Source organism: Haplochromis burtoni, unplaced genomic scaffold, assembly GCF_018398535.1.
Source record: "Haplochromis burtoni strain Fernald_Lab_line unplaced genomic scaffold, NCSU_Asbu1 Contig_172, whole genome shotgun sequence".
NCBI lineage: Eukaryota > Metazoa > Chordata > Actinopteri > Cichliformes > Cichlidae > Haplochromis > Haplochromis burtoni.
This window is the reverse complement of record NW_024582533.1, coordinates 563,462-577,109: the sequence shown is the minus strand read 5'-3', so window position 1 is coordinate 577,109 and position 13,648 is coordinate 563,462. Positions and strand designations below refer to the sequence as shown.

The 13,648-nt window shown below is 40.7% G+C and overlaps 3 protein-coding genes across 6 annotated transcripts in view; all 3 read left to right on the top strand.

Moving 5' to 3' along the window:
* The first annotated feature begins 889 nt into the window (after positions 1-889).
* On the top strand, positions 890-3,295 carry zp3f.2 (zona pellucida glycoprotein 3f, tandem duplicate 2). The gene is made up of 9 exons (XM_005933652.3): positions 890-1,000; positions 1,117-1,301; positions 1,390-1,493; positions 1,578-1,669; positions 1,741-1,921; positions 2,006-2,108; positions 2,180-2,268; positions 2,576-2,667; positions 2,794-3,295. Exons 1-9 carry the CDS (start codon positions 934-936, stop codon positions 2,913-2,915), a joined length of 1,035 nt encoding a protein of 344 aa, XP_005933714.1. The 5' UTR covers positions 890-933; the 3' UTR covers positions 2,916-3,295.
* Positions 3,296-4,345: 1,050 nt separating this feature from the next.
* On the top strand, positions 4,346-6,262 carry LOC102308101 (zona pellucida sperm-binding protein 3). The gene is made up of 9 exons (XM_005933653.3): positions 4,346-4,455; positions 4,564-4,730; positions 4,807-4,910; positions 5,005-5,093; positions 5,171-5,351; positions 5,435-5,540; positions 5,623-5,708; positions 5,839-5,930; positions 6,024-6,262. Exons 1-9 carry the CDS (start codon positions 4,392-4,394, stop codon positions 6,077-6,079), a joined length of 945 nt encoding a protein of 314 aa, XP_005933715.1. The 5' UTR covers positions 4,346-4,391; the 3' UTR covers positions 6,080-6,262.
* A 1,466-nt stretch (positions 6,263-7,728) lies between these two features.
* LOC102308422 (RING finger protein 212B) overlaps positions 7,729-13,648 on the top strand; it is a 6,805-nt gene continuing 885 nt past the window's right edge. Inside the window, exons 1-10 of one of the 4 annotated variants that reach the window (XM_042225460.1) lie at positions 7,729-7,803; positions 8,806-8,918; positions 9,040-9,089; positions 9,183-9,257; positions 9,947-10,035; positions 10,127-10,229; positions 10,308-10,336; positions 10,417-10,457; positions 10,570-10,594; positions 10,675-10,738. In XM_042225460.1, coding sequence (XP_042081394.1) covers positions 8,819-8,918; positions 9,040-9,089; positions 9,183-9,257; positions 9,947-10,035; positions 10,127-10,229; positions 10,308-10,336; positions 10,417-10,457; positions 10,570-10,594; positions 10,675-10,738 — 576 coding nt within the window. In that variant the 5' untranslated portion in view covers positions 7,729-7,803; positions 8,806-8,818. Of the gene's footprint in view, positions 7,804-8,805; positions 8,919-9,039; positions 9,090-9,182; positions 9,258-9,928; positions 10,036-10,126; positions 10,230-10,307; positions 10,337-10,416; positions 10,458-10,569; positions 10,595-10,674; positions 10,739-13,648 lie in introns of all 4 variants that reach the window. The other 3 variants (XM_042225459.1, XM_042225458.1, XM_042225461.1) reach the window with 3 other exon arrangements.

The following is a 13,648-nucleotide window of genomic DNA, read 5'->3' as shown; positions in this document are numbered from 1 at the left end:
TGTCAGGATCCCCAACAGCAGTGGCTGAAATACGGACCCAAACAATGACAGAGCCTCCACCATATAGACACTCACTATTTCACCTCTCTCCTAACCTCCTCCATACATACAGACCATAATTCCAGTCACAATGACTCATCACTCCCAGACCTGTTTCATTGATTTTCAGTCCAGTTGTTGAGCAATTTGGTATACCTCACCCCTTTCTTCCTTCCTTAAGAATGGCTTCTTGACGGCCACCCTTCCTAAGGAAATGACTTTCAGATACTGAATACCAGCTGTAGATAATCTTTTAGTCCTCCCTCTTCTTCACTTGTGCTCTAGCTGTTCATTAAGGACACTGCCCACTGTGCTAAAACTTTTCAGCTTTCTTTGGGAATTATGTTGTTGGTGCAAAAATACAATTTTAGACAACTGCCAACTAAACGTGCACATGTAAGTTTACCTGATTTATGCTTTCTAGGATATTTCTTCCAAGTCTTGCATGCATGTCAACAAAAGTAAACTCAAATAAGCTTGTCAAGTTACTGATCCACATAGAGTTTGTAAGCTTTATGGAAAGTAATACTCTAAGTTTCAGTGGCCTATGATATGACACGTGTCACTTTCTTCTGTAAGACTGGGCATTTCCAAAGATAACTAGAAAAAAACAAGTCTAACATTAATCTTTTCTCATGATGAAGAAAGATGCTGATAAGAGGAAGGAAATGCGTTAAACCTAAATTCTGTCAAGCAAATGTAGTAAGAAAAAGAAATGTAAAAGTAAAGATACCACTCATTCAAGGTCCACCCGATCACACAGTGATGAGCTCATAGAGCACTCTGAGTCTGTGATTCGTGGGCTCTGCTTTCACACAGGTGTTGATGGTTGAGGTCATTAAGCAAGAAGTTCATAAAGCATGTTGGTCCCAATGTGTACAGGATTGTTTAGTCATGGGGACTCATCTCTACCTAGATTTGCTTGTCCTGGCTGTTTTTGCAACAACTGTTGCCAATGCAGGTATATATATTCTTTTTTTTGGGGGGGGTGGATTTCAGGCATATATGCGCAGATACAAATTTTTAAGTGTTTCTGTCCACATAAAAGATGACCGTGAGTTTTGTTTTATTTTTCAGACATCAATGTGGTCTGTGCAAACAACTCCGTGAGGGTGACATGGAGGGTGAATGCGGAGCTGGTGCCGTATGCAGCTCGACTCTTTCTTGGAAACTGCATGGCATCTCAGTGGAAGGTTCTGCCCTCTGGAGAGGGGGAAGCACAGTTCAACTATACGTTTTCCGAGTGCAAGTTTACTAAAATGGTACTGTACTCTGAGAGATGCAACTTCAGTAGCTTCCACTCACTTGTGAGCTCTAATTTAATCACTTGTTTGCTTTCCCGTCTTGCAGGTAAAGGGAAAACGCATATTCTATCAGAATGAAATGAGCTACAGGCCACAGACAAAGCCAAACCCTCCAGATTTTGTGCATCCCATTGAATGTGTTTACAGAAGGTTTGTGACACTTGTATTTTTTTCTCAAACTGAAATTGTATGAAATGTAGAATCTTGCCATTCTTAATATTTTTTTTATTTCAGACCCAAGGATTGGATTCCCCGATTCGTGAACCCTGGATATGGGGTTTCCGAGGGTCACGGCAGGCTGGTCTTCCATATGGCGCTTCTCAATGGTAACTTCTCACCATGCCAAATTACAAGCACGTGTTAAAACGCACACTACTTAGCATTTACTTTTCCACAGAGGAGCTATCAAGCATAGCAAAGACGAACATCATTCCTCTGGGCTCCCCCATGCCAATATGGGCAGCAGTGGAGCAGAAGTCTCATCAGCCACTGCTGTTGCTCATGGAGGAATGTGTCGCAGCCCCCACAGCTGAGCTGCGGCCCAGCAGCCAGGTTTACCCAATCATTGGAAACAAGGGGTAGGGTTCCAGTACTGTTCAGACTTTGTACTCAGTGTAGTGGAAGCGATGCGTATTGGTAATCTGACTTACCAATTTCTCCAGGTGTCTTTTAGAAAGCAAAAAAGAGAATTCGATGTTTCTGCCTCGGTACCACTCTTCTGCAATCATCCTCTACCTCCAGTCCTTCAACTTTGGTTTCAGAGAGGTGAGAACAGGTTAAATTATTTCAAGAATAAATATTTAAAGGAACTTTAATTCGAGCCCTGTGTTCCTCAGGTGTACATCCACTGTAAACTGGCTGTGTGGGATCCTCAAAATTTTGCCGAAAGCAAGAAGGCCTGTCATTATATAAAGGGAACTAACAGGTGATTATTGAGTTCAACAACTTGTACTTCACAAGTTTTGACCTTTTTCCTCAGTCTCTGGATAAATGGAAATTATATTACTGTTACACTCATTTAATAAGCTTTTTAGCATCGGAACTCTTAAAAAAGAGATTTACTTAAAGTGTTCAAGTGTTCTTGAGCAAAATTGTACTTACTAAACTGCATTTCATACTGCTGAACTACAGGGTTTTGTGTTTTAATTCCTCATTTAACAGGCTGAACACTGCTTGCTGAATATGGAAGTTATGCTCCACATGACTGCTTTTCTTTTTGTCCCCATCTCCAGATGGGAGCTGCTTGATGACCCATCCCGAAGCTCCCTCTGTAACTGCTGTGACTTGAGCTGCAAGTCTCGGTCCAGGAGGGGTGTTGAATGGGGTAACCTCATGTGTCTTTAATGTGACTGCATGCTATCAGACCTGTACTTTCAAAGGGATTCAAATGAAATCTGATTTAAAGAAGCAGGCTGTGCTTCACCACTCATGAATTCAACTCTCCTTGCAGCATCAGACGGTCAGAGTCACAATTCTGTGTTGGGACCCCTAATCATTGTGGACCAATCTGACTTGAGGGACAGTGACACAATGATGGAGTCTGCCACTACAGCTGACCCACAGCTCAAATAAGCTGTGCGACGAAGCTTGGTCAAAACGGATATCGACTGCAGTATGACTGAAGGATCTGATGGCGGATAACCTCCGAGGACGTCACGATTGTGTGATTTTTTTTTTTTTTTTTTTTTTTTTTTTTTTTTTTTGCGTAATCATTATTCTGGGGTTTTTGTTTTAAAATGATACTTGTTCTTGGTATAACTAAAACATTGTAAACTCTTACTTGTGACTTTGTTCTGTCAAACACCAGCCATTTTTATGTGATACTGCTGCTTTTCAGAGATGCTGTGCATCAGTAGGAAGGTGGGCCCTACTGTCAAATGCCTTCTAAATGTAAAAGTCACATTTCTGGAATTGCATTTGAATCCAATAAATGACTATTCTGTATAAACTGACAGTGTGTGCTCTTCAGATACTTGTATTTTCAAAACCTCATTTGGTGTATCACTATTGCCTCAGAGCAAGAAGGTCCTTGGGTCAAAACAATAAGCTGGGGCTTTACTGAAGTTGACTTGCATGTGTTCAGTTTCCTTGTGGATATTCTTGCTTCGTCCCACACTTCAAATGTGTGAGCGTTAACAGGTGTGAATAGTTGTCTTTCTCTATTAGCTCTGACTGGCTCAGCCCCTCTACAACCATGAATTAAACTGGATGGATGTTTTTCTGAGCTTGGTGATCAGTCTTGGTATAATATTTGACTGTATACACACACACACACACACCACTCCATATTGGAAAATGAAGGCTTTTCCATTTGAGAGGCATCCCTCTCATTTGGGCTACACTGCGACTCACCTTACTGTCTCTTGCTTGTGCAGCTTTTCCTTGGGTCCTCACAGCCACCTGTTTTAGCTTCTCTCTGAGATTCAGAATTGATTTCAAAATCCTCCTGTTTGTTTAGTCATTCATGGTTTAACTCCTTCCTACATCTCTGACCTCTTAGAGCCCTGTGATGCTCCAGGTCCCTCCAATCAGACCGTCAGATGTTTCAGACTGTCCCTCAATCTAGAGTTAAACTCAGACATTTTTTGCCCCCAAACTGTGGAACAGCATTCCAACATTAAAACTAGATTTAAAACTTATTTTTATTCCCTGGCATTTGACTCTGTTTGAGTTTAATACTAAAGCGCTCTGTGAGATGACGTAAAACAAGCCGGCTGTAAATGTTCCGGTTTTGTTTTCTGAATTTGACTGTCTATATCTGATATTGCCACATACTGATATAACATCTCGTTACCTTCTCAGACTACAGTACTACTGCTTTCATGATCGTAATGTGATGTGAAACTGACTAAACTGGACAAATATTAAGATTTGCATCATGTGACTCACATCACATCAAAATCAACTGAACTCTTTATTGCAAACACCTTGTTGCTGCTGCACCTGTAGCTGCGAACACACAGCAGGTGAACCTGGTTTTGTTGATTAGTCTGTCCCCAGTAAGAGAATAAAAACACCAGTGGCACCAGCACCAAGTGTTCAGTCATCATGGCCTCCCTTTGGTATTGTGTAGCTGTTTTGGGCCTGGTGGCAAGAGGTTCAGTAAATGCAGGTAATGTCTAAATGAGAAATGGCTTCTTTTTTTTTTTTTTTTTTAGAATTTAAGGGTAAGAATTTTATTTTTTTAATTGTCCCCTTTGCTGCCTCCCTCTCTACTTAGACATGAAACTGGATTGTAAAGGTGGTTTTGTGACACTGGTGTGGACAGATGGTAGATCTCAGATGGACACTTCACTGCTCCGTCTGGGCAGCTGCTTTCCCACAAGCCTCACAGACAGGGAAGCTGTTTTCACTGTGGACTTCAATGACTGTAACTTCAGGAGGCTTGTGAGTAGCCCAGAACTACGTGCATGAAAGAACCGTCTATCCCTACAGGTTGGTGACTCATCTTTCCTCCCCACAGGTTACTGGCAAACGACTAATCTACGCCAATGACCTGACGTACATTACCCCACCTAATTCTGTCATCCCTTCGTACATTGACTTGATTGTCTGTGAATTTGAGAGGCAAGTGGACATGTTGTAACATGGAATGCTGAACAAAAAAGCAAATGTATGTTTAATAAAAAAAAAATGCAACCTTTTAACCTGTTTCATGCAGGCCCAGAGATTGGTACCCCCTGGTTTATGAGCCAGTGTTTAGTACCTATGGTTTAGAAGAACTAGTATTTCATATTGGACTCATGAATGGTGGGTATCTGAAAGTGCCTGAAAATAGAAGCAGTCCTAAACATTCCTGCGACTCACCTTGTTCTGTGTAAATCTAGCTAACTTTTCAGGCCCTGCTGAATCTACAAGATTCCCTCTGGGCTCAATCATCGCCATCATGGCTAGCGTGGAGCAGCAGACCCATCAGCCATTGCTGCTACTCATTGATGAATGTGTCGCTGCCACCACACCTGAGTTGCAGCCTGAAAGTTCTCTATACCCATTAATCACCAACAAGGGGTAAACTTGCACTATCAAGAAGCACTGACTTGGGTATTCTTGTTGACTAGACCTTGAAATAATCTGTTTCTCTTGAACCTCAGATGTCTTGTCGACAGTAAGAAATCGCGCTCAAAATTTGAACCCAGGCAAAAGACTTCAGAGATCCGGCTATCCCTTCAAGCCTTTAAGTTTGCTGTGGGAGGAGAGGTAAATATCTTTAACTGCAAGAACTGAATGTAGGAAACGAAGAAGATTGTTGGTTAATTGTGGAATACGATGCATCCTGCAGGTGTTTATTCATTGCAGCCTTGTGGCTTGGGATCCCAACGGACTTGGCAATACTAAGAAGGCCTGCCACTACATCAAAGATTATGGGTAAAACGTTTACTTGACTCTGTAGTTTGTAGTACTGGATATGTTGTAGTTCAGCTTGAATGCTGAGCTATGACTAAATTGTCCTGGAATCGGCAGAAGCTCAGTGATTATTTCTTCCTGCCTACTTCAGTTGGGAGTTGCTTGACGACCCTACACACAACAGTCTATGTGACTGCTGTGAGTCCAGCTGCAAGGCCAGAAAGACGAGGGATCTAGTGACAGGTATACATTTCTACTTTTTTTTTGTTTGTTTTTTTTAATATAACTGTGGTCTTGCTGTACAGGACTCAAAGCTATTTTTTTTTCTCCCCACAGGGAAGCATGGTGCAGTACAAAACGTAGTCCTTGGTCCACTCACTATCACGGATTAGAATGAGTCACTAAGGCAAGCTTCTCCTTGAAATGGTGGTACAAACATCCTGTTCTCGAATGGCTCCATCCACGTGACTTCAGGCTCATCTGAGGTTTTTTAACTTCCAGGCTGTTGGTGCTTCTTTGCATTTCAGATCTGTGCAATTGTATCAAAGCTGCATAAATAAATTACTTGCCTTTAAGTATTCATGGGTGTCTTTTAATTCAGTTATTCAAAAATGTACTGAGCGATCAATGTTAAAATACAAACTAGCAAAATCCAAAGGCATGCATTTTTGCCACTAATGGGACAACTAATTCTAAGAAAGCTGTGAGTTGACTAAAGACTCCAGTACATGGAATAAAAGTCACTATAAATGAGGCTTGTCAAATGTTGTTTTTAAATATGCTATATGAATTCTAGGCAATACCACCAGCATACTTGAACTGCTGTCCCTCAAGAAGCAACACTGACAGTCAATTTCACATGCTGTTGTGCAAATGGAATAGGCAAAAGGTGGGAAACTATAGGCAATTAGCAAGACCTCCTCAAAGGAGTGGTTCTGCAGGTGGTGACAGCAGACCACTTCTCCGTACCTATGCTCTGGTCACTTTTGAATGCTGGGGGTGATTTCACTCTAGTGGTAGCATGAGATGGAGTCTACAACCCACATAAGTGGCTCAGGGTGGGGGTGTGTGTGTGTGTGTGTCTGCTCAAACAATCAGAAACTGACTCCATGCGCTCGCCAGAGGTAGCCTGACTGCCATTAGGTACACAGATGAGATCATCAGAACACTTTGGAGACCATATGCTGGTGCAGTTGGCCCTGGGTTCCTCCTAATGTGAGGCAATGCTAGACCTCATGTGGCTGGAGTGTCAGCAGTTCCTGCAAGAAAAAGGCATTGGTGCTATGGACTGGCCTGCCCGTTCCCAGACCTGAATCCAATTGAGCACTCTTGGACATGTCTTGCTCCATCCACCAACGTGACGTTGCACCACAGACTGTCCATGAGTTGGCAGGAACTTTAGCCCAGGTCTGGGGAATTCCTCAGGAGATCATCTGCCAGCTCATCAGGAGCATGCCCAAGCGATGTAGGGAGGTCATACAGGCAAGTGGAGGCCACACACACTGAGCCTCATTTTGACTTGTTTTAAGGACATTACATTAAAGTTGCATCAGCCTGTAGTGTGTTTTTCCACTTTCATACGGAGTGTGACTCCAAATCCAGACCTCCATGGGTTGCTAAATATGATTTCCATTGAAAGTTTTTGTGATTTTGTTGTCAGCATATTCAACTGTGTAAAGAACAAAGTATTTAATAAGAATATTTCATTTATTCAGATCTAGGATGTCTTATTTTTGTGTTCCCGTCATTTTTTGAGCAGTGTATTTCTAGAGAGATTCCTGGGAACAAAGGGCACTTACAAGCTTCACGGCGTCCCCGTTTTCCTCACGTCTTATGTTAATCGGACAAGAAATTCTTCCGAATATTTATAGCCAAACACTGATTAAACTGGAGATGGTAGGCATGATATCCTTGACTGCTGTTTGAGACACAGAAGTTGTGTATAGTAAATTCTAGCACGGTCTTATTCTAAACGTTTCCACTTTAATATCGGATCTTGGTTTTAAGAGAAAGTGTCGTCATCATTCATTAGCCAATCACAACACAGACCGGGTTCCCGAGGCGGGGACTGCTGAGCTAACTGCTCCTGTGTCAAAGCAGCGGCTCCGTGTAGCAGGTAAGGTTAGAAAGACACCTAAAAAAAGGAAGCCAATATGAGGGTCCTTTCTTTTAGTGTTTTGCCAGTGTCCAGTGTTTCCAGTTGTTTGGCTGATTGAGCGCCGTTTTCTACAACTTAAGCTAATTAGCTAGCAAGCTAATACTTTGTGACAGTTTGAGTTTAACTTAGTTTTCAGTGAGTAAAGCCATTTTTTTTAGCTTAATGTCAGAGTCACCTTTGTAGTGAGTAATTGAGGAAACTGAGAGGGATTCATTGAGAATATATTTTTAAATTACTTCTGTTCAGTATTTTTTTTAATGAAGGGATACAAATTGATAAGTTAATATAAAGACTGAAATATGCATTGTTAAGCTCGAATAAAACCCCGACGTCTCTCGTGAAAGCCTCTGCAGACTGAGTATTTTGATTAATAAAGTTAAAAAAAAAAAGATTCCACTGTACACGCAGGAATGACGTTAAAGCATACACAGAAGGAAATAAAAAAATCCCCTCAAAATGTTTTGTTAACCAACCACTCCCAGAAGAAAAACATGCTCTACCACAGTTGGACATGTTTCATCTGAAATTACTATTCTTGGGCTTCCTCTTCTCATGCTACTCCTTTTCCATCACCTTTTATCCTTCCTACCTTTGAACTCTGGTTTGGCTTTTATGTAATTATTTCATGTGAGTAATTTTGAGTTGTGTGCAAGACAACACATAAGTTCTGTTTCTAAGTTGGACTACCTGCAGCTACCAGTGTGTAATATGAGGACGGAAAAAAAAAAGCTGTACAAAAAGAGTGTGGTATAAAATTTTGCACTGATGGGGGTCTTGCAGATAATAAGATCACAGCTGTTTTTTTTTTAAGAGTCCCATGAAACTATTAAAGACAGGTGCGTGTGCAACAGTTTATTCTGGCTCAAAAAGAAGGGGAGGTAAATAAGGGCCAGTTCTTCTGCAGTAAACTGGGCAATAACCTTGTGTCTGTTTGATTGTTTTGTGTGTGTGTGTGTTTAGGAAACACACAAAAATGGTCTGGTTCCACTGTAACCAGTGCTTCAAAAGAAGAGGATCCACGTTTGCCGCGTCCAGCTGTGGCCACATTTTCTGTGAAGCATGCGTTAAATCAAGTGAGAGAGTTCATTTGCTTCTGAGCTGTAACTAGACTTCCTCATGAGTATGTCTCCACTGTGATGCAGTGCAACTCAAAGTTTGAGGCTGCTAAAAAAAAACCCTCCCCATCTGCTTTAGATCCGTGCACTGTATGTGGGGCCAGCTGCAGCTATCTGGCTATCAATGAGGTTGGTGAGTCTGACGTAATCAAAGCAGCTTACTGTTTGACTTTAATTCAGACATCCAACATTCTTTGTCATGTGGATGTATTTCTGCTTCAGATGAAGCCGCAGGAAAAAATGTTTTTCAACGACCCAGTGAAGCTCATCCAATCACGGCTAGAGCACATGTGTCAGGTCTGTCCCTGCCAGGCAGCATGCACTTCAAGGGATGATCTGATATTGTCGTGTTGGTGTTGTTCCCACATCATCATAATAAATGTTGTTTCAGGTTCAACATTGCAAGTGACCAATCACATTGTTGTGACGTAATACTTTTGCAAGCCAAGCCATTCATTCATTTATGAAATTCCAATGTTGCAAGGACAATATGTATAATGCTTACCGTTTATTAAAGAACAGCATCCTGAAATGCAAAGAATTCAAATTGCTGGATTGGCGGACAGAGGCGGTTTCTCGCAAGTTACTTAGATTTTTATTTACAGCGTTTTTTTCCAAACTCGCAAAAGTATTACGTCACAACAATGTGATTGGTCACTTGCAATGTTGAACCTGGAACAACATTTATTATGATGATGTGGGAACAACACCAACACGACGATATCAGATCGTGCCACTTCAAGCCCCATTGCCTCTGTGCCTTTTAATTGTTATAGCGGGTTGTTAAATGCCAGTGTATGCAGTCAATTACTATTAACTTGGTATGTCATTAGCTACAGATTGAAAAATGAAATGCATCTCTCTGCTATGATTATTTGGGAAACTCTGAGCTATTGCCCACTAGTCAAACTTGATTTGTTCATTTTTCACAGAATTATCATTTAGTAACAATGTCTTCATGTTCCCAGATTGTCATCTTTCAGCAGATGCAGATGGAGAGAGTCATGGCACAATTCAAGCACAAGTCTGCTGAATTGGAAAGACGCCTTAAAGAAGTCACCGAGCAGAGTTACAGGTGATTTTAATGTCTGCTGTTATTTCCTCTGTGGCAGTGTAAATAAAACCATCCAACCGCAGTGTTTTTCTTCTTCTTCTCTTATTCCAAGGCAACTCTCAGACCTGCAAAGAGAGAATGCTGACTTAAAAAAGCAGCTTTTAGAGGTGAAGAAAGAAACTATGGAATTGAAAAAGCCACTTTCACAATGGAGGGTAAGTCTTCAAAAGCCTAATTTTTAAAACAAGAGTACCAAAAAGATTCATCTGAATGAATCTTCTTCTGCTCTGCAGCTCTCTCCAGGACAATTTCAAACTGAAGGGTAAAAGTTCTTTTTCATTTTAACATGTTCACTTCATTTGTAGTTTTTAAATGAAGCAGTAATAACCCATTCATTTACAGAACTCAGAGGATGTCCCTCCCTGTGGCTGTCACCTCCCCAGGTAACCCCAGTGATTTGTGTTGATTGAAGTGTTACAGTTTGACCGCTGATGCTTAGTTTAATCGTTTCTGGTTCATGTTCATGTTGAGCTTGTGTTTTTCTTTTTTTTCTAGTTACGCATCGTTCAAGAACCATGAGGTAAGTATCTTATTGTCATGTTGTAGTTGATTTCTTTCTTTGTATCATGTGACTGTTCAAATATGATATATGTGTGTCAGTCATATAGGCTCAGCAGAGTCCCAGAGGTGGAACATGCACAGAGGTCCTAGTCTCTCCCTCAATGTAAGTCTCCAGTTTTACCCAGTGTATTATTTTATTGAACCTAAATTTAATGACCAAATATATTAGACTAAAATTTCATATAAATGTGTGCTCGCAGTGCACTTGTGAAGGAAATGCAGATCAAAAGTGAAAATATATCAAGACATGTTTGTCTTAAAAAATAACTGTAAGGTAAAAAGTATTAGATTGAGTTTGACAACTATGATTATATTATAATAATAATAAACCTATATAATACAACTATTATTATATATTTATTATTTTATAATTATTTGCTCTCCTATGAAAATTGACAATTTTTTAAAAATAATTTCCCAAGTGCTTTTAAACAAAGAAATGCATTTCTATCACAGCTTATTCAAACTTTCTAATTTTATTTAGGATCCCTACATTATTTTACTTTGCACACAGAAACACAATTACATCACAGACACCAAAAACTACCAGATCAGCATTATTACCTCTCCTTATAATAGCTAATAGTCAGTTACTCAGATAAATTGTATTTTATTTATATGGTACCAAATCACAAAAGTCACCTTGAGGCACTTTATATGCCGCGACTGATTGGAAATAAGGGGAGAAGGACGGGGCAAAAATTGCACTGTGGAAGAGAGCCAGAGAGGAATAATGACTAATAATTAAATGCAGAGTGGTGTGCAAACACATAGTGAGGGGGAAAGGTGAGTGACGAAGAAACACTCAGCCCATCATGGGAAGCCCACCAGTGCAGCATAACGAAGGGAGGATTCTGGGGCACCTAATCCAGCCCTTACTATAAACTATCAAAAAGGAAAGTTTCAAGCCTTTAAAAAGGATTCTCAGAAAAAGTTACTTTAAGCTCCTAAGACCCAGACTCTTTCATGGCATGCATTTTTAATATCTCTTTCCGATTTGGGTTGATTGGCACCTGATGAATGTAAAAATACAGAATTGTCTTTTTACCTGATGTCGTTTCTGAGAAAAATGATATGAGGACATTCGTTTTAAATTTCAATAGAACAGTGGCAGTATAATGTCCTTGTAAGTGGATATCAGGCCCTTGTAGAGCAAAATTTAGTATTGTGGTCTAGACCAGTGGTTCTCAAACTGTGGTACGCGTACCACTAGTGGTACTTGGGCTCTCTCTGGTGGTATGTGGGAAATCTCCCAGTTTTTTAAAGATTAAATAATATACCATTGTAGAGGTATGCAAAGACGACACGAAAGTTCCCGAGGCTCTTCTGGGAGCCGGAGCCAGAAGAGCCTTGAGAGCGGTGTATTTCGCTTGGGTGGGCGGATCCTGGAGGAGGGTCATCACACAGCGGGTAGACAGCGAGGCCACCACATGATGGTATTTCGTGTCGTCGGCTGAAACGCCATGAAGAGCAAAGTGAGCTTTGACGTGCACGAACCACGAAGGAGGTTCAGCAGCTTAACCGCCACAGCAAAAATTAAGACATACAGCTCTGCTATCACTTACGACATAAATGAAGACAGAAAACTAAACAGCAGTGGTGTTTGTAGGGTTACTGAAGTTGGGCTAGCTGGTATATAATGATCTGTGGGCTACACAGCTATGGTTAGCATAATATAAACACAGTAATACTGGAGGATGAACTCCAGTAAATGGACCAAACTTCAGACAGGAGAACAACTGCAATATAAGGCTAGTCATCTATTAATGACTAGCCTTATATTGCAGTTGTTCTCCTGGATACTGCTGCATGGGCTGGGCTGTCGTTACATCGTAAGGTTTTAAAAACTGAGCTTTAAAATGAATAGTGATGATAAAAACTGAGAGAGGCCAACAGTGATAACTTTTTTTATGGGCTTGTTCAGATTAAATAGAACAAGATACAAAGCATTAAAACATGTTAAAAACACAGCAGACATAATAAATGAAGAGTAGTTTGGACCCGGAAGCAGGTTTCATCAGGTCTTCACTTAAAGATTGGATATCCCACCTGCTGTGAATGTTTTAATACAGTACAGTTGTTATTATTATCATTCGTCACATCCTGTTTATGACAGTTAAAATAAATAACATTCATATAAGAAATAAAATTGTCTTGTGTAAACTGTATGTGGTGTTAAATAGGCCTATACTACTGTACTTCAATTTCGGCCGTAAGGGTGGTACTTCAAGAGCCATATATTTTATGAAGTGGTACTCACTGTGAAAAGTTTGAGAACCACTGGTCTAGACACCCCAAAATGTGATGTCTATATATGTGGATGCCAGGTCCTAGTAGGTTAAATTTCATAGGAGAGCTAATAATTTGTTCTCATCTGTTTCGTAAATAATGTTGAATGTAGTCAGCTTTGTGAGCATTTTCAGGCACCAGCTTTAACTGCCAAGCAGCAGTTTCTGTTCTCAAGGCATAAACTTACCATCTTCATCATCAACGTCATCTTTAGGGTTTACACAAGTGTATTTCAAGCCCAGCTGGGCTTAAATTAACCCCCTTCCTTGGTTTAAACATCACGGATTTGAGCTACAACTGTTAATAAACCTAATGTGTCGTCTCATCTACTGTCACCACACAAATAAGAGCTGCCTGGAAGGGTTAGTTGAACTATGAAGCTAAAAGGCACAGCTTAAAAGCAGGTTTTCTACTTTCTGTGTCCCTGAGTCCAGGGACGCTTAGGTGTCTGTGACATACAGTAAGAACGAGGGTCCACATGCCTGTCTGTTTTTTGAGGGGGGTTTCTGTGTCTGTGGAGACTCATCTGTGGAGAATTTACATTACTATGCACCAGGCACACATGTGCCCAGATGTAAAGCAGGAATGTCTAATCAGCTGTCGTTTCTCCAGCTGTCTGTGCCCACAGCCGACTATAAACCAGGCAGTCACACTTAATGATCTAAATGTTTTTGCTTGTTTGTTTGCTGTTGAATTGTTTTGGGGTTTGTTTGTCTTTTTTTTT

What these genes read in the sequence shown, in the direction of transcription:
- LOC102308101 (XM_005933653.3), top strand. Translation starts at nt 4,392, where the DNA reads ATGGCCTCCCTTTGGTATTGTGTAGCTGTTTTGGGCCTGGTGGCAAGA. An exon ending in ACTGTAACTTCAGGAGGCTT is followed by an intron (nt 4,731 to 4,806) that starts GTGAGTAGCCCA and finishes TCCTCCCCACAG; the next exon opens with GTTACTGGCAAACGACTAAT. An exon ending in GACGAGGGATCTAGTGACAG is followed by an intron (nt 5,931 to 6,023) that starts GTATACATTTCT and finishes TTCTCCCCACAG; the next exon opens with GGAAGCATGGTGCAGTACAA.
- zp3f.2 (XM_005933652.3), top strand. Translation starts at nt 934, where the DNA reads ATGGGGACTCATCTCTACCTAGATTTGCTTGTCCTGGCTGTTTTTGCA. An exon ending in AACAACTGTTGCCAATGCAG is followed by an intron (nt 1,001 to 1,116) that starts GTATATATATTC and finishes TTTATTTTTCAG; the next exon opens with ACATCAATGTGGTCTGTGCA. An exon ending in TATATAAAGGGAACTAACAG is followed by an intron (nt 2,269 to 2,575) that starts GTGATTATTGAG and finishes CCCCATCTCCAG; the next exon opens with ATGGGAGCTGCTTGATGACC.